Source organism: Monodelphis domestica, chromosome 1 (assembly GCF_027887165.1).
Source record: "Monodelphis domestica isolate mMonDom1 chromosome 1, mMonDom1.pri, whole genome shotgun sequence".
Taxonomy (NCBI): Eukaryota; Metazoa; Chordata; class Mammalia; order Didelphimorphia; family Didelphidae; genus Monodelphis; species Monodelphis domestica.
This window is the reverse complement of record NC_077227.1, coordinates 208,127,374-208,148,195: the sequence shown is the minus strand read 5'-3', so window position 1 is coordinate 208,148,195 and position 20,822 is coordinate 208,127,374. Positions and strand designations below refer to the sequence as shown.

General features: G+C 33.0%; 1 protein-coding gene across 7 annotated transcripts in view; it reads right to left on the bottom strand.

Moving 5' to 3' along the window:
* Window positions 1-20,822, bottom strand: part of CTDSPL2 (CTD small phosphatase like 2) — a 107,951-nt gene that overhangs the window by 22,337 nt on the left and 64,792 nt on the right. For 5 of the 7 annotated variants that reach the window (XM_016431120.2, XM_007472461.3, XM_016431123.2 and 2 more), the window contains 3 exons: window positions 13,339-13,477; window positions 9,505-9,654; window positions 3,658-3,873 (listed from right to left, as the gene is read on the bottom strand). In XM_016431120.2, coding sequence (XP_016286606.1) covers window positions 3,658-3,873; window positions 9,505-9,654; window positions 13,339-13,477 — 505 coding nt within the window. The remainder of the gene's footprint in view (window positions 1-3,657; window positions 3,874-9,504; window positions 9,655-13,338; window positions 13,478-20,822) is intronic. The other 2 variants (XM_007472462.3, XM_056810379.1) reach the window with 1 other exon arrangement.

Below are 20,822 nucleotides of genomic sequence, written 5' to 3'. Positions count from 1 at the left end.
GTATTCTATCCTACTATCAAACAAGTCCTTCATCTTACCTTCATACAGAAACATGACTTTTCTACTACATCCCGGTCCTCACTACTTCTCATACTGGCCATTGCTTCTCTCAATGCCTCTCAACTCACTTCAGTCTAAGAAGTGTCAGCATATTTCCTTACTTTCCATTGTCACTCTGAAACTCTTTTTACCACTACCATTTGATCATCTCTCTTTGACCTGATAATACATTTTCCTGATCCTTATCACCAAATCTATTAACTTCTAGGATATTCATTTTCATTAAAGACTTCAGAATTTAGTTTACTGATTTTTCCTGTCACCATCCTTGACAACTTAACATTCACATTGATGGCCATTATGGTTCCTTAGATTTTCATAATTTTTTAATCTCCACAATTCTAAAGAGGATGTCCATCTTTACTAAACTGCTGTTACCACCAGAGGAGTGGCCACATGCCAGGATTTATTATCACTTGAAACTTATTCAATTGCTAATCTGTTGAATTCAAATCCTCTCAGATCACAACTGCCTTGTCCTTCCACTTCTCTCAAAATCTATCTGTTCTCACTCTAACCTCTGGTCTTTCAAATCCTAGTCTCCCAGGTCATACTTTCTGACCTGGTTTCATCTCTTCACCCTTTTACTGGCTATAGTAAAACCGGTCAGTTTTTTTCCCCCCACTGACTTCCTACCATTCTTGTTTTGCTAATCTACTACCATCTTTTTGTTTAGTAGTCTTTGTTCCCAAACAGCAGTTAATTGCTGGTAGAGTAACAACTTGTGTTAAATAAATTATCTTTTTTCCTGTGGATGCAAAGAAAACCATTCTCCTTGTCAGAGCTAACCACTGTAACATGTCCTTAGTTTATATTTTCAATCTCCTCTGGTACCCTGATCCATTAGTTATATTCTTTGTGTCACCTTCGATCTATCTTCCCCTGCTTGTTCTTTTCATCAGCTTATAGAAAAAATATGGTCAAGCAAGCATCCCTTGATCATACTTTCCACTTCAAGTTATTATCCTCTCTCTACTGATCTTCACTTTCATAGCTTAATTTCAAGAGGGCATATGTAGTCAACATTTGCTACATTTACATTCTTGTTTTCTCCCTCTTTTAAACTATTGATTCCAAGACAGAAGAGCGGTAAGAGCTAAGCAATGGGGGTTAAGTGACTTGCCCTGGGTCATACACTTATGAAGTATCTGAGGCCAGATTTGAACTTGGGACCTACTGTCTTTAAACTTGGCTCTCAATCCTACCTTTATATTCTTACTACCTATTCAACCCACATTCCTCTACAAGCTATTTCCCAGGACTGCCACTGTATTCAAAGTGCTTGATTACAGTCACTAAATATAAAATCTAATGGTTTCTTCTCATTCCTCATCATCTTTGGTCTTTTTGTAGCATTTAAAAATGCTGACATCTTTCTGAATATTCTCTCCTTTTTGGATTTTTTTTTAAGACATACCTCTCCCCTAGTTCTCTTCCTAAATCTCTCATTTATCTCATTTAATTTCCTTCACTGATTTTTTTGTACCTTGCTCACAATGGTGGCCATACTCTATATTGTTTTCTTCTCTCTGAACACTCTTCCTTAACTTCAGTTACCATTTTTATAAGATTAACTCCTAAATTTTTATTTCCAACTAACCCTGAACTCTTACTATGGGCCCAACATTTTGAACTGTGTTCAACTCAATACCTCAAAATAGGTTCAAATCCTATCTCTAATGCAGGAAGTCTCTTCCATCTCTAAAGCTATGATCCTAAGACATCTTCTTCTGAAAGCCAGTATTTTTTCCTAGATTATTACCCACCATTTTTGCTGACTGTACTACTATTCTCCTAGATGTGAAATTCTCAAGTCATTCCTGACATTTTCTAATGTTCAATCAATGGTCAGACCATGTCAGTTCTACCAATGCCATCTTTTTCCCTTGGGCTCCCTCTATTATACTTCTGTTATTATAACTGGCTTTCATGCTCTTTTGTTTGTACTAATGTAAGGGACTGACTCTATTCACCTTTTCTACAGATCACTATTTACCAAATGAATTTCCTTTAACATGCAAATATGACATCACATGCCCTGCTAAAAAAATCTTCAGTGACTCCCTAATGACCAGGAATAAAATACTCATTTTTATGAGATTCAAGATTCCCCATGTTCTGAATCCAGTGGATTTTTCTAGCCTTATTGGTACTATTCCCTTTTTTGAACTCAAAGTATCAATCAAACTAAGCTACCTCATGTACCCCAATCTATTCCAACTTTTTCTTACACTTTTAAAAATCTCTTTTCTCCCATATTTAGAATGGATTTCCTCTATTATGCCTTTGCTATCTGATGACAGAATTAAAACTTCAAGTCCCAGAAGAGGATCCTATTCATGAAGTCTTTCCTTTTCCTTTTCCAATTAGAAGTGAAGTGATCCCACATGTCCTTTAATTATTTATACTACTCTATTTGACATCCTTATATACTCAGCATTCTCCTTTCGTATAAAGTTAGAAAGGCTTGTAGAGAAAATTTAGTTCAATCTCCTCATTTGGAAGCCAAATGAACCCTAGAAAAGTTAAATGATCTGACTAAAGACATAACTAATATGAAGCACACTCAGGATTTTAATTCAGGTCCTCTGACCTCAAATCCAGTACCTTTCTCTACTTTATCTCACTGTCTACTTTTATTTTTTTCACTGTCTACTTTTAAATATTTTCTAAAAAAATTTTTTGTTTGTATACAGGCCTCATTTCCCTATTAAAGGTTCACAAAGGATGGTTGCTTTCCATTTGTATTCCCAGGATCTACCATAATTTCTTGAGAGGTAGAAACGGGATGGTCAAATAAATATCTATGCTAATAATGAAGAGGAGTTTATAGTTATTTCTACAGGAATTCTAGGAACCTAGAAAAAGTAGGTATACTTTTAATAGACTTGATGAAAGGGGTGGATAGTTGCTGATTCAAGTTATATCATTCCTGAAATGCATCCTTTTCCTAATAGGGCCCAAGGCAGCCTCCCAAACTCTGTGATAATGTTTTATCTTTTTCCTTCTATTTTTGAAATATGCCTATTACAACTCCTCTATCCATATAGTCTGCAGACCTTGATGTCTCCATACTCTGGAAGCTTCAGAGACCTAGCAAAATAGGTAAAGGCCTTGGGAAGATTTAGTTTGGAGAAAGCCCATACTTCACTATTAAAGTCTATTAGAAAAGATTTGTTTAGCAATTTAAAGTATATTAAAAAAATATACTTTATATATATAAATAAATAATGCACTCTAATGAGCTTGGGTTGGTGCTATAGTTCATATATGCAGAGTAATTTTAAGAAGTATTCACACATACAAAATATAACTAAAAAGCTCAGGTAGCAAAACAATCCTCAAAATAGTATGTGAAAACATTTAATTAGCAAGGTTGGTTTTTATCATCAATTTTCAGTCAAGTAAAAGAAGTTTTCTAGATTAGTTACAATATAACTTTGGAAGTGTCAATTTAAAAGTTCTTTCCCTCTTGAGTAAATTTTACTGAATTTCTTACAGTAAAAAAAAAAAAGCATATGCATCTACTTATTTGTTTTAAAATTGATGTATACTTTAGCCATTATAACTTGTAAGTTATTTAAGCAAAGTCTTTACCTGTAAGAGGTGGTATATCACGATTGGTGGCTTCTTCCACTTCTTCTAAACCATTATTTATTGTAGGTCTGACTTGAACTGCTTGATTTGAATAAGCTGTTCCATTTGTTGATGTAGTTGTACTGGTAGTGATTTCATCTACCTGTTCCATATCAAGTTGCTTTACTATCTCTTCAGCTTCCACAGCTTGTCCGGGGGAATCTGATCCTGATGTTCCTAAAATTATGATTTAATAAGCTAAAAATCATTATTCTTTAAATTATCCTAAGGAAATATAATCTACTTTCTAGGAGGGTCCCCTTAAATATTGTAAAATTTCATTATTTCTAGTAATAGGTTTGATAGCAAATCCTTTCTTCAGAGAAAGTTCAATGTAATACTTCAACGATTGAGCAAATTTAAAATACCTTTCAACAAAGAACCTTCAAGCTAATTAAAGAATGTCTCATTGATTTTTTTTTTAGCATAGTCATTTCCTAATTAATATTGCTCCCTCCCTGAATATGAACACACCTGTAACAAAGAAAAGAGTTAAACAAAACTGGTTGATACACTTTCTGGGACAATATTGCATTACCTACATAAATAGTCACTATATATATATGTTAAGCATTTTAAAGGTATTCAGCTACATAGAAGAAACTGAAATACAAAAGAAAAATAAATTTTTATTGATTCAGTAAAGCAAAACATTTTAATCTTAATAGGGAATTAGATTGGCAAAATGATTTCCTTTTTTGAAAGTTTCTTTAATAATCTACTGTGACCTTTCTAAATATTTAATAATTACTCACATATTATTTTATCTGTCATGTTAAACTTACCTATTTTGCCAAACTGTCTTTTTCTTCTAACAGATAAAAATTTAATATTAAAATAATTCTACACTGTCCTTGAAAGGTACACATCCCTACATAAATGAGATAAGATTTTCTATTTTCTTTCATCATTTTAAAAGTATATTTTTATTGATATCTTTTGTTTTAATACATCCTGGCTTGTTTCTTATGCCTGGAACTCACTGTCTCCACAGAGTTTCTTTCTTCTTCCAAGGTGCACCTAAGGTATCATCTTCTGCATGAAGTCTACTATGATCTCTCCAACTACTAGTACCCTTCCCCTCTCAAACTATAACTTTGCCTACTTCTGTGTATTTATTAACTTTATATTTATGTTGAACATATTTTTATATATATTTGTTTCTCCTTTTAGAATCTAAGTTCATTGTCACTAAAGACCATCTCATTTTTTACACTTGGAACCAAAGAGTCTAGCACTAAACATAAAGCCTTCACACACACTAGGCAATTAATAAAGACCTGTTTGAGTAAATAGTTTGCCATTATAAAAACTGGTGAAAAACATTTTAATGAATATAGAATCCTTTTTACTGTCACTGATCTCTTAGGGATCTCTGCCTAGCAGTGCAAATCTCTGGGTCAAAGGGATCAGCTACTTAATTTGCACAACTCCACATCATTTTCCAGAATGGGTTTCTCTATCATCTGACACTGATTCCTTTGTATCTAACTTCATTTTCTACAAAAACTGCTAACCATATCTTTAAATTTATTTGCTAAAAAAATGAATCCTTTCTCTGATCTTTATTTCCTAAAGGCTAAAAAAAATATCTTTTGTATTTTGATTGTTTGATCTCCTACTTCATTGATCTATTTCTCCTTTTTTTTTAAACTAAGATTTGATTATTTTGATGATGATCTTTGGGTATTATGTTTTAAAGAGCTTTAATTTACCTTTAATAAAACTGAAAGTCTGTTAAAAATGCAAATTATTAGGGGGCAGCTGGGTAGCTCAGTGAATTGAGAGCTAGCCCTAGAGACGGGAGGTCCTAGGTTCAAATCTGGCCTCAGACACTTCCCAGCTGTGTGACCCTGGGCAAGTCACTTGACCCCCATTGCCTACCCTTACCACTCTTCTGCCTTGGAGCCAATACACAGTATTGACTCCAAGATGGAAGGTAAGGGTTTTAAAAAAAAAATGCAAATTATTCAGAAATTTCACTGACTTGCCTTTAAAAATCAACTAACCAAAAAAATATTTGTCTTTCATGCAAAGAAGTACAGATATGATTCTTGCCTTCAAGGAGCATTATTATCATTTAGGTTGAGAGACAATATTAACATGAACATCTTTATTATCTCATTTGGTGATCATATCAGCTTGCAAGAATTTAATCACTTTTATTCATGACATCCAGATCAAGATAGCCAGCCCCAGTCTTACTCTAAGTTCCTATCCAGCTCACCAAGTGCCTTTAGGACATTTCAAACTCAACATATCCAGAATAGAAATTCTTATCATTGGCCCCAAACCTCCCTTCTTCCCAACTGTCCTATTGTTGTGATCACTATCAATTCTCTTGGTCACTCTGGCTCACAACTTTAGTATCATTGTCTACTCTGCACATCACACATCCTATTAGATGCCAAATCTGTTTCTATTTACATAATAACTCTTTGAATTTTCCTTCTTTTCTCTGCTCAGAGGCACAACCCTGATACAGATTTTCACTCTCTCTTATCTGGACTACTGTAACAGGCTAACTAGTGTTATTCACAGCGGGAGCCTTTCCATCACTCAGAATCCCTGATTTTTATGAAGAATAGATTTGACCATATCATCTTACTGTTCAATAAATTCTAGGATTAAATAGACTCCTTATTAGTTTCAGGATCAAACAGAAAATCCTCTAGCATTTAAAAGGCCTTCACAATCCAGTTTGTTCTGATCTCATTTGTTCACTTTCACAGTCTATAAACCACACACACATTTCCTTACATACTACATGTAATTGCATACAACACTCCATCTCTATACCTTTGCACCAGTTTTCTCCCAAGCATACCATGTTCTGTCCTTTCCAACTGGCTTAGTTCTCCTGGCTTTTCCTTTAAGTCTCAGTTTAAATCCTACATTCTGGAGGAGGCCTTTCTGGCTTAGATCACCTACCATCTACTGAATATATATTTTTTGTATATACAGAGTTATTTATATGCTATATCCTGCCTTAGAACGTGAGCTCTTTTGGGGGGGGTGGGGGGGTGGGGCGTGTGTGTGTGTCCAGAACAATGTTTCTGTCATTCTTTGAACTCAATGCTTCAAACGGTGTCCAACACAGAGTATGTATTTAATAAATACTTGCTGATTGACAGATTGACATTACTAAAGTTTTAGGGGACCAGGTGTTATTTTCAAAAATTCTCAAACTAAAAGATATTCAGGATAGAAAGGAAGATTTGGGAAGTAAATATTTGGTTACGATGGTGGTGCATATTAATTGGGGAGAGCAATAAAATTTAATATCGGCAGGGCTGTGAAGAAATGGGAATAGTCATTTGCTGCTGGTGGAATTAACTTTCTGATAAAAATTATAATTCATTATACCCTCTGATCCATTAATTCCATTATTAGAAATATCTCTTATGACTAATAAAAAAATCAGTTTGAACATTGCAGTGAAAGGCAGCTAGGTGGTTCAGTGGTCAGAGAGCTGAGCCTACAGAGGGGGGAGATCCTGGGTTCAAATCTGACTACAGACACCTCTTAGCTGAGTGACCCTGGGCAAGTCATTGAAACCCAACTACCTAGTTCTCAACTACTCTTCTGCCTTAGCATTAATAAATAATATCCACTCTAAGATAGAAGGTAAGAGTTAAAAAAAAAAGACCTCAGTGACTAATTAAGTTAATAAGCACTTATTAAGAGCTTACTATGTGCCAGAGATTATGCCAATCACTGGTAATACTAAGGAAAGAGAAAAAAAGTTCCTGCCTTTAAGAAACTCACAATCTAACTGAGGGAGGCAACATGAAAAGAACAATGTAACAAAAAAGAAAAAAAAAGAAATTTATTTCAATGTAAATGGTCAACAAAGAAAATTCAATTGTAGGAAACAGATGGGGATGAATCTATGATTTCAATGATATAGGGAACTTTGGATTAATGCAACAGTAAGTTGACATTATTCTTGCAAAAAGAGGCTTAGAATACTGAAAAGTTAAATGACAATATAAGTCAGAGGTAGGTCTTGAACCCAGGTTTTCTTGGCTCCAAAATCCACTCCAGTGGAAAATTAATATTAGTTTTCTCTTTGCCACTCTCCCTCCAGCAACGGTTTGATCTTAAAGCTCAAACAGTTTTTCTCCCAGGCTATGAAACTGGGTTGGATCCTCCATCCTTTTGTCTAGAACTTTTACAAGCGGAGTGGAGACCTGCTCCTTATTTATCTGTAAAGAAGAACTCTCTTGGATGGTGAAATTGGCTCTGGGTGCCATTGTGGTTCAGCCATGTGGCAAGGAAGAAAGGATGTGTTAGCATCCTCTTGAGACCTATGATGAAGTGGTGAGAGAAGAGCTGAAGTCTTCCTGCATGCCCATTTTCCAATCAGTAACCTCTTAGAATGTCCTGGGAAAAGAATGGATGATGATGCCACAAGGGGGTAAATAACACATGTGTGAGAGAAAGTCAACTTCTTTTGCCCCTTTCTTCTGGCCTTGCTCTCTTCTCAACTAACTTAGTTGCTCATGCTTAAGGCTCTGCTCTTTCTGGCCTACCCAGGCTGCTCATGCTCATATTTCTCTTTTTGGGGGCCCTGTTTGAGTTTTTGGCATCTACTTGGACTGTAGAAAGAGCTCACTGGCTAGTTAAGATTTTCTTGAGCAGCTGATTAATAAATTAATATTTTAAAACTAAAAATGAAAGGTACACAAAGTAATTTTGTTACTACCATGTTAAACTTTATATATCTGTATGTCTTTAAAAAAAAGGTGTACTCAACAAAAGTTTACAATTCCTTATAAAATCTTCTTTCCTCTTTGTATCCAGATAAGCAGTCACAACTAAAACCAAAAAAACAACCTATCCCATTCCTCTTCTCTCAACTTTTTTTAATTGGGAAAGAATGCCTATCTTCTTTTGAGAAATTTTCTTAATGCTGTATAAGTCAATTAAACTAGAAACAAATCTTCCTTGTGCTCCTTTCTTTGAAAGCCACTCTACTGCTGGAAACAAAGGAGTGAATTATTTACACAGAGAATCCACTGGCTTTCTACTTCTGTAGCCAGCGAGAATAACTCTCATGCAACAAAATGGTAATTAGAAATGGTTATATGGCAATATAGAAAATAAAATGTCTATCCCAGGAAAACTGTGTTTTACATAACTTTATTCTCATTTGAAGTTATGAACATGCTATTCTAATAATCTTGATTATGTCACTCTGTACTATCATAGCCCATCTTATAGTTGGGGAACTCCCTGCTAGGCTATGTGTTTTAAGGAGACATGTCATTCTTTTTTATCCTTCATAATGCTCAACACAATACTTTAAGCATAGTAGGCTTTTAATACAAATTTATTCAATGAATGCTCTGTGATAGAATTCATATTATTTCTATACATAACACAAAATCAATGAAATGAATGTGTTCTGATAGATCTGCGATATTATCAGTGTAGAGGTTCCCACCAACCATCTATATATAACCATCCATGTCTATCCTATACAACTCTTATTCATGTCTTCTGATAAATTTACCTCAAGGGGTCAAACTAATGTGGTAAAGGATTTCCTCAGTTTCTCCTGATTTCATGAAGATACTAGATAAAGACCTAGGGCTGTCTGTTTTGCTTCATTCTGAACATAACACCACCTCACTTTTTATTCATATCAAAAAATACCTTGATAACATCTACTATTGTTGTTCCTATGTAATATAAACCATAAAATTAACACGTAATAAAAAAATATTAAAAGTACAAGCTAGGAGAAACATCTGAAAATATATACTTCTATCATCCAAACTATCTTTAATAGTTGATACTTACCATTTTTATTTGCTGGTGAGAAAAAGTTGAAGACAGGAGAAAAAATGGTCCCCAATAACGTAGTCCTTGGAGGACTCCCAGTGGCAGGATTATCTTCTAGTTTTCCATTTTGTTTTACATGTTGATTTGTCATTTCATAACTACCAGCTTCTGAGAAAAAGAAAAACAAAGCTTTATAAACTATGCTGAAAATAAAACAGTGGTTTTCACAAATGTACCCTAAATCACTCTTCTCTAAAATAATATAGGCAACAATTTACACAAAGAACTCTGTATAAAATAGATTAAAATATTTCAGAGCAACTCCTTAAAGAAATATTGGGACAAGACTCCAGGTAAAAGTGAACAACCTGGATATTTTTTGGCATATATTTTTATATTTTAATGTTTGGATTTATTTTTCTTCAAGTAAGGCTACACCTATATCTAAATTTTGAATGCATGAAAAATTTACCAATACACAATATCTATGTGCTAGGCTTCTTTTCTTTTACTTCCTTCAGAATTCAATCCAAATCTAAGTTAGAGGATACCTTCCCAGGTTCCTCTAGCTGCTAGTACCTTGCCCTCTCATATTATCTTCTACCTATTATGTATATATCTTGCATGTACTTAGTTATTTACATGTTATTTCCTTTATTAGAAGTTAAGCTCCCTAAAGATAAGAAGTCTTTGCCTTTCTTTGTATCCCCAGCACTTAGCCAATGTCTGGAACATAATAAGAGCTTAATAAATACATGCTAACTATTGATAATTTTAGCAAACAAAACAAGAAACTCAAATAATGAAATAAAATTTCTCATCATATTTAAAGAACGAATCTTATACATATCACCCAAAACTCAGTTAAACAATTAAGTTATTCACATACACTTGAGGGTCCTATTTCTTAAACATTCCCTGTAGTAGTTATAAAGAACAAATAAAATAAAGGGTCAGCATAACTTATGGACTGAACCATTAAGTTTAAAAAAAAGCTAAACTGGCAAGAGGTTTAAGGAAATTAGGACACAAGCAAATCTGTAAAATAAAAGTTATAGAGTTCCTTATGAATATATGATTCAAACCTCAGCTAAAGCTAACTTAAACAAATGTTTCAACTGACCACATAAATTAAATTAGCACAAATGCACAGATATGGGCTGGCAAATTAAGAATAAAGCAAAATCTAGTTAAGAAAGAATTTATTTATTTACTTTTGCCAATTACATGTAATAAATTTCTGCACAAGCTTTTCTAAGTTATATGATCAAACTTATATCTCTGCTTCCTTTCACCCTCCCAGTGCTGGCAGACAATTCAATTTGGGTTGTACATGTATCATCTTGCAAAATATATTTCCACATATTGTTCCTTTTTTTAACTGAGTAATCTTATAAAATCTCAAGGGAGAATTTTTAAAATGATTGTTGTTAATGCATCTACTATGAGACAGAATATATTCTTAATCTCCCAATGGTTTCCTCACCATTTTAGCTCTTTCTATAAACAAAATTTCTTTTCTTTTTTTTTTTTTGCCTCTTACATTTTCTTCTTTTTCTTTGCCTATGTTTCTCTTCTTTCCTGTCTTTTCTTTTTTTTCTTGCCCTTCAGATCTCACCAACAAGTGATATATATAGTACTGATGTTAACTTTAAGATACTATAAAAAATAAGTAAGATTACTGTATTTTTAAAGCAAATGTTGGAAATAAACATATTTTAAGATAACAGAAGGGGCTTATGCTTCTGTGGTTACTGTGGCCAAGTGTCTTGGACTGAATGCCACTGCTTGTCTAATATACAAATAATTGCATATGTGCAAATGTACTTACTAGAGGACAAAAGGTACAACTGTTGCACAAACAAACCCACAACAACCAATAAGCAAATTTTAGCCTCTATAAAAGTTTATGGATAACTTCTGGGATCTGTATTCAACAGGTCATTAAATTATTCCCAATAAATGAGGTATCTGTCCAAGTAATCAAAAAAGAATTAGAAGCAGCAGTAGCAAAAAGTATAAGAGTAGTTCTCTAAGTGTGGTACAGGAATCCCTATGGGTCTCCAAGATCCTTTCTGGAAGTCTGAGGTCAAAATTATTTTCATAATAATACTAAGACATTTAAATTTCTAATACGACATGTAATGATAAACATCATCCACATAAACAAAAGCTCTTGGGAGGGAAGTGTCTTTAATAATTTTTAAGAGTAAAAAGTGGTCTCAACACCAAAAAGTTTTGGGAGCTGCTATGATAGAGAATGAAGATGTTAGGAAACAAATCCTAAAGAGTTGTGGTTCCCTAAATAGTCCAATTAAGTTAAGCTTTTAATAAAAGACTTATCAGTGAATCAGAAATTAAAAAAAAAATACCATGGATATACATCCTAAATTCCAACTAAAAAACCCTTGGAGAGGAATAATAATTAGCACTCAAATAGTACTTTTTAAATTCTCCAAAGTATTTTATAAACAATCTCAACTGAGCCATATGATAATCTTGGCAGGTAGGCAACATCATTTCCATTTTACAGGTGAGGAGTGAAGAAGGTTAAAGACTTGTCCATGTCCACACAGTATGAACAAAGATCTCTTCCTAATTCAAGTCTAGTGCTCCCTCCACTCTGCCACCGTGTCCCTCACATAATGAAAGACAGCTAAAATCTGAAGTATATGAACCAGAACTAATGAAAATAAACTGATGGGAGGAAAGCACTCAATTAAAAAAAAATATGTCTTTGCTATATCTTTAGCAATGTTATACTGAATGATGCAAGCTAAAAATGACCTATGGAGAAAAAATCTATTTATAAAACTGGAGGGGGAAGGATAGCTGCACTATATGTTTCTTTCAAAGCTAAACTTTTACATTTCTGGCAATATAATTTTAAAGCCCAAATTTTATCTTTGATTCAAACAGCGCTATAATTGCTTCAGGAAATTAAAACTTTGTTGGGTACTCAGAAATGTTGGCCTAAATACATTTTCATGCCAACTAAAAAGTCAATTAGTTTTTCTAACATCACTCATTCAATTAATTTCAACAAGTCATAATTAAGTACTTCTTATGTGTAAGGAAAAAGGTCAAAATGAAAATAGTCCTTAACCCTCAAAGAGTTTACAGTGAGGAAAATTAAGAGACTCTAAGAATGTTGGTATGTTAGGGCTAGAAATTGTCTAAAACATCTAGATTAGAGAGCAACTAATATCATCTCTCATTTTTTAAAATTAATCTACAGCTTCAAACCCAATGCATTAGATTTTTGTTTGTTTTTAGGAAATAACTTAATTACTTGGGAACGTTCAATAAAATTTATCTCCATGATCATAATGTCAATATTCTTCTATGGAACAAAGCAATAAATGCTTAAATGATTTTTCTGGTCCTTTTAAAATAAAATCAAATCAAATCAAACCAAAAAACTCCCAATAATTCCTTCATTCTGACATGCTGAGTAGCTTCAAAGCTACTACTCTATTCAAACATGGAAGTTCACAGACTGAAGCAATGCATGAATATTTTTTCCTTTTTGGCAATGCATGAATTTTAAGAGAAAAAAAGTTTAATGTCTACACTCAACGAACAGAAAACTAGTATACAATGTAGAAGTATGTTCAAATCCCTCAAAATAAATACTCAAAAAGCAGGTGACAAGTTTTCTCATGATTCACTGCAAGATTTGAGTCTCAAAATCAAACTTTTTTGTAAAGCAAACATTAATTTTATCTTTACAGAAACAAAGTTGTTTAAGATTAAAACCCAGAAAAATAAAATGTTTTGGATAAAGGATAAAAATCTCTTCAACTGACATGTCTTCCCATCCATAAATTAAATATACAAATATTAACAAACCTCCATTTACTTGACTTTTCCGTCTTACTCGAGATATCTGTTTATTGGGCTTTTCTCCTGTCCGAGGTGTTGATGTAATCAAGTTGTTATCAATATCCCGTTCTATTCTACTTCTCTTTGAAGGATTTTCTCTCTCTTCCTTAAAAGGTAAAAGAAAACATAGAAATGAATGTCACATTTCCTTTTTCATATCTTACATCAAATTAGGATGTTAAAATAAAATATAAATTATAAATCCCCTTTTCTGATTTTCATTTACAAAATTAAAAATGACAAGTAAAGGCAGAATTTTCTTAATCTCATTTATCAAACAAAAAGTGGTGGTCTAATGAGGCTTTATTAAAGCTATTATTTGAATATTAGCTATAATTGTTACTATTAACAAAGTTTACCCTACTAAAGCCCTTTATTTAATAATTTATATATAATTACCTTGAGATCAACCTAGTTCTAATGCCTTATCTTGGCATGTTGGTGATTTCATATTTTTAAGGACTTTGGCAGAGGCCATCTTTGGTAGGTTCCACCATGCCAGAAAGGCTTATTAAAGTATGTTCTCTGTAAGACTATACATGTTGTCAGAGGACTAGGCCAGCTAAGTAGAGAGGTCTATCATCAGTCAGTGCATCTAGACGAAATTTTGTTTATGACAACCCATGAAACAAAAAAAAAATTATGTTTAAGACGTAGGGTTTCCTTTTCCTTTTGTAGTGACAAGGAAAGACTTATAGAAAAGTTCTTAAGAATTACAGTTAAAACCACCTTTTAATTTATTAAACAAGCTAAGACCATAAAAGCAATTGGCTTATGTATTTTGTAAATGAGTAAGAAATAGCAGAATCTACAAAGAATTCAAATAAATCAATATATATCACCTTTTCATGGACATGAGATAGACTGGCTATTAATGCCAAAGCAATTTTGAAATGAATTGTTTAATAATAATAATAACAACAACAATAATAATAATAATAGCTAACATTTATATAAAGCCCATAGGTTTGTAAAGTGTTTTATATGTCATCTCATATGATCTTCACAATAACCCTATGAGCTATTATTATTATTATCCCGATTTTAAAGATGATGAAACCGAGGCAGAGATGCAGTGTGACTTGTCCCTGGTCACAGAGCTAGTTAGTATTTAAGATAGGATTTGAACTTAGATTTATGTAGAGATGGACCTTTTAGAACAAATATCAAAGCCAAAAAATTAGAGGAAAATTAGAAGATACAAAATAAAATTATTTCAGTTTAATGGATTCCTAGTCTTTTTTATACTGTCAATTTCTTTCTTTCTAACTCTTACTTTCTGCTTTAGTAACAATTCTTAAGACAGAAGTGTGTAAGCTAGGGAAACAGGGTTAAATGACCATAAAAAGTCTTAGGTGGAATTTAAACCTTGGTCCCTCTAACTCCAAGCCTAGCACTTTATCCATTGTGCTACCTCCTGGCTCTTTTACCCTCCATTTCTGATAAAATCCCACAGTTAAACTATTCTAGTCAATTGCATCTTACAGTGGAGGCAACATTTCACACCCATATACAGTATCCCACCTTTTTTTACTGAGAGGATTATATGTTCTCCTAAGATTTGTCACTGTAGTAAATTGGAGTTTAGTTGCCTTTTAATGAGTTTCAATTATGTTACTGTAGTTATAGTGAATATTTTCTTCATAGTTCTGTTTCCTTCAGTCTCTTCTTGGTCTATACAAAGTTAGTGGGTTTTAAAAATTTATGAATTGTTCTTATAATGCAATATTATTGTTATATTAATATAACATGTTTTCTTCAACCATTCCTTGAACACTGGACTGCTACTTTTTTTTCTAGATTTTTGCTAGTATAAAATGTATTGCTATGGACAACTTGCCTCCAACCAATCTGTCCAGCCTCAATGGACATTATTATATCTCTGACATTTAGTTTGGCCAAATTGGCTTTCTCCATTCTTCACATATGACACTCCATCTCCAGTCTCCATGCATTTGCACTGGCTTTCCCAAATGCCTAGAACATGTTTCTCTTTCCCTCTGCTTCATAAAATCCTTTTTTCTTTAAGTATTTACTCAAGCATCATTATTATGAAACATTTCCTGATCTCTCCAACTGCAAGTGAATTGCCTCCAAAATTACCTTATATTTAATACTTTGTAAATATTTACATGTTTCCATTTAATACTGTGCTGCATATTTATGTACATAATTTTTGTCTGCTCCATTAAACTGCAAGGTCCTTTCTAGTGAGACTGATTCGTTTCATCTGTCTCACTAGTACCTAGTACACTAAAAGGCACTTGAATGCTTGTTGGTAGATTGGTTCTTTTCTGTTTTTTACTTCCTTTGGGGATTAAATGTGTCAAATATTCAATGAAAATAGTTTCAACCTGACCTATAAAAAATTGGTAGACTAAAATATGTTACGTTGATAAAGAAAAATATATTGACATGGGCTACCACCATTTCTTTCTGAAGCTTAGAGCAAAGTAATTACCACAAGAAGTTCAAAAAGCCCAGAAATAGACTTAGTAATCAAATGCTTGATCTTCTTGACAAGCTGTAAGATAAGGAAACCAAGGACAAAACTTATATATATAATATAAACTTAAAAGTAAAACCTCATTTAAAAAATATACTTCATGGAAAGAGATAGTAAAAGATTATTAGCAGTACTGTTGAGAAAAATGAATTTGCAGAAAGTCTGGCATGAGACCCAATTAATTCACATTATCCTGGGAGCATTCAAGATGAAACTGGAATTACATAGGCTTTAGGCTTTATTGACAGCTACAACAATAGAGACAACTCTTTTTGATGATTCCAATTAGCATGATCAAGTCAGGCAGTGTTCAAATGGAGTGATTATACAATAAAAGGTCTTGCAAAGACCTTTTTTTTTTGAATGACAGTGATTACTTTATCAAGGTCTAGAGCACTTCAATGTTTCCATAAGAATCATAAACATTCAAAAGTTTGTTCTAATAATCTACATGAAGAAAACAAGCTGATAAATAATGCCCATTTTACACATTATAATATGTAGATGAAAGAACACCCTGATTTTCTAGTCTAGCAGCAAATATGTCTTGGAGACACTGAATATAGGCAGTGAATATAGTCCAGAAATAAAGAGTAAGAAACCAAACATTATTTTCAATAATCCAAACTGTTTAAATTCAAAGATCATCTTCTTAATATTAGTGTTCCTCCAGTCCTCCAGTGCCATGTGGTTTCAAGTTGAAGAATCAAGGTCAACCAAAACATAAAAAAATAATAATTTTAGCTAAAAGAGGACATATTGCATATTAATTTTTTTAGTTGTAAGGTTTATTGGATAAAGCAATAATTTAGTTAATTTATCTTGTTCAAATTATTTGTACAGCCCTCTATACAACTCTGAATCAGAAAACCACAATCTCTAGAGAATAAAAACTACAAGTAATCTATGTGGCAATGGAAAGAGCTGTGATGGGTATAAATAGACTCAGCATGTTTCCAATGATGTCTTACATACAAAAATTATCATTAAAGATAACATCCAGAAATATATGGTTGGATATGTATTGGATCAAGAGGCTATTGAGGAATAGAGGTAAAAGACAGACAGTGTAAGAACAGCTCTGATAAGCAAGTAATGTTAAAAAGAGCTAGAGGAAGTTCTTTTAGAATACTGGATAAATATCCTATTAAAGATTTTTTAAAAAGAGTTTCCACTTGCAATTTAGAACACTTACACCATAAATCTGCACATAAGGATGTATATATACACATTTTTATTTTTAAACCCTTATCTGAAGTCTTAAAATCAATACTGTGTATTGGTTCCACGACTGAAAAGTGGTAAGGGCTAGACAATGGGGGTTAAGTGATTTGCCCTGGATCACACAACTAGGAAGTGTCTGAAATCAAATTTGAACCCAGACTTCCTGTCTCTGGGTCTGCCTCTCAATCCACTGAGTCACCTCACTTGCCTCCTAACAAATGTTTTTTTAAAAAATACTTTTAGTTTTTTTTGGTTACATTTTGAGTTTCAAGCCGTTTCCTTATTTTCCTCCTAAGCCCACATTAGAGAAGGCTAGCATAACACAGATATATAAATGAAACTATACAATAAATACTTCTATATATCAGTTCTTTGAAGAGTAGATAGCCAGTTCCCTTCATAGGTCCTTTGTAATTGATTTGAATATTCATATAACTTAGAATAGATTAATCGTTCACAGTTACTCTCTGAACAATATTATTGCTTTTACTATATACAATGTTCTCTTGGTTTACCCCTTCATTATTTCATACAAGTCTTTCTGTGTTTTTCCAACAATTAATCTGTTCACCATTTCTTAGCATAGTAATTTTTTATCACAAACATATACCACCACAACTTATTCAACCATTCCTCAACTGATGAGTATATTTCCTCAATTTCCAGGTCTTTACCACAAAGAAAATGACTATAACTATTTTAGAACATAGAAGTTCTTTTCTTTTTTTCCTAATTACCTTGGGAAACAGACCTAATAGTGGTATATCTGGGTTGAAAGGTATATAGTTTTATAATTCTTGGGGCTTTCTGAAATGGTTGGATTAATTCACAGTTCCACCAAAAATGTAATAACGTCCCAATTTTTCCATATCCCCTCCAACATTTGCCATTTTCTCCTATCATTTTAGTCATTCTGATAGGTGTCAGATGGTATCACAAAGTTGTTTTAACTTGCATTTCTCACTAACCCATATTCTTCATATGACTATATACATAACTTTGATTTCTTCTTCCAGACACTGCTTTTTCATATTCTTAGACCATTTATCAATTGGGGAATGACTCGTATGCTTTAAAATTTGACAAAGTTCTCCATATATTTGAGATATGAGGTTCTTACTTGAGAAATTGCCTATAAAAATTTCCCCCAAAATTTTCTGCCTTCCTTCTAATCTTGGCTATATTGGTTTATTTTTACAAAACCCTTTTTATTTAATGTAATCAAAACGGTCCCTTTTACATGTCACATTGTTCTCTGTCTCATTTATTCCTAAAGTCTTCTCATCACAAATCTGATAATATGTTCCATGTTCTAATTTACTTATATCTCCCTTTATGACAAGGCCATATACTCGTTTTGACTTTATCTTGATAATTATTCTCTTGATATTGATCTCAATTATCTTGATATTGACCTAGTTCTCCCAACAAATTTTTATCAAAAACAAATATCCCTTCCACATCATGAGGGTTGGGGTTATGGCAATCTCCATGATTTGGAAAATCCATGAAAAAACTTTTGGTCCCCCATTGTACCAGAGAAGTAGTCTGAATCTTTTCTTTTCTGGAATGTTTATAGTATCTTCTTGTAAAATTTGAGTTAAATATTTTGTCAATAAGTTAATGTTATATAATACTATACATATATTTTATGGATTTCTGAGTTTTTACACATTTTCTGTGCCATCTTCTGGCCTTTGCATTTTGTCAGAGGTTTCTGCAAAACTCCCCAAAAATTCTCCTTAAATTTTTTATGCTGACCAAGGATATATCAAAATACAATGGGGAAAGTTACAAGACAGAAGGGATATATGTAGTAAATTCTTTTTTCAAAAGCTTAAATTTTGATATGTATCAAATATGGTTTAAGATCTGGCCCTGCTAATTCTCCTTCTTTTCCTTTTTTTTCCATTAATTCCAATGATAATGTGGACTTTTGTTCTTCCAAATGAAAAATAAATTTGGGGTAGCTTAATAAAACTGTTTTTTTTTTGTAATTTAACTTGGATGGCATGAAATAGATTAATTTGGGTAGAATTTTTAATATATTGGCTTGGCCTAACCATGAGTAATATATATTTCTCCAATTATTTAAATCTGGCCTTATTTATATAAAAAGTGCTTTATAGTTTTTATATAGTTCCCTGGGTTTGTCTTTGCAGGAATAAGCCCAAGTATTTTATACTTTATATTTTATATATAATTATTTTAAATGAAGTATCTATTACTATCTCTTCTTGCAGGGCTTTGTTGGTGATGATTTTTCTCTTTTTAAAATATAGGTTTTCTATTAAATTAAAACATTAGGATGAAGAAGCAACAAGAGTAAACACTTTTTTCTAGGAGCTTATTAGCAAAGATAGAAATACAGAATGGTAGTTGAGATGCTGGTGGGGTCAAATGAAGATTTTTTCTAAGAATGGGAAAGACCTGGGCATAGTCATAAGCAGCAAGGAAGAAGCCAGTCAATAGAGAAAGACTGAAGATAAAAAGAATAAAATAGAGCAAGCTCTAGAGAAAGGAGTCAGTGGGACTGAAGGTACCAGTAGAAGGATTGTCCATGACAGGACCACATCATCCTTAGAGAAGCATATAAGGGAAGATATAGTCAGTCAACAAGTATTTATCGAGCATTTATTTTTGTGCCTAGCACTGTGCTAAACACTAGTGATACCAAGCCAAAAATAGTCCCTGCCATCAAGGAATTCCCATTCTAATCAGGGAAAACAACATGCATACAACTATGTACAAGTAAGGTATGCAAACAGGGTAAACTGGAAGAATTTGAAGTGTGAAGCAGGGAAGATGAGGTGATAGCCTTGATTTTTGTCAGTTAAATAAAAAACAAAGTCATTTGCAGAGAATGTTTGAGGAGGTATCAGCGATTGAGGAAAAATAACCTTAGAAGAGAATATGTTAGAAAATCAATTAGAAAGGAAAAAAAAATATTTCCACTGCAGCAATAAGGCCCAGATGAGACTGTTGTTGGTCCTGTTTAGTTGTGTCTGGCTATTACATATTGGAGTGATTTGTCATTTCCTTTTCCAGTGGATTAAGGTAAACAGAAATTAAGACTTTCTCAGGGTCACACAATGTAGAAGACTACATTTGAATTCAGGTTTTTCCTGATGAGGTTAGAAAATATGAATTTAGAGAGAACTTGATTCTTGGTAGTTTTAGGGAGCATGGAATAGTAATGGAAGTAATATATGTGAGTAGCCCAGGGTTGAAGTTTGGAAAGGCAGAAACAGCAACAAGTGAGGACAAGTGAGCAAGGGATTTAAGGATACAGGACAACATGTAAAGTTTCCAGCTATAGAGATTCAAAAAGAAAAAGAAGAGATAATAGGAGAGTACACTATAGCAATAAAGCTAAGGATGAGGAGACATAGGAGTATAAACTGAATAACAAAAAGACAGTAATAATGACAGCAGATTAAGGGTTTTCGAGTATTGGTAAAAAAAAAAATAATAAGAATAGTAATTCTTAATTAAAATGGTTTACCAGTCATATGAAGGGACTGTAAAGATAATTTTAGGGTTGTGACTTAAATCTAAATTGGTCGCCAAGGAAAAAAACCCAAATAAAATGTCTAAGTCAGTCTGGAAATTTATGGTAATTTTAATTAATATAGAGGGAAGAATTTAAGGAGAAAGGGGGGTATAGGATTTCTTCCGCCTGGCCTGTGCCAGGGGGTGTTCAAGATTTCTGTCACTAGGT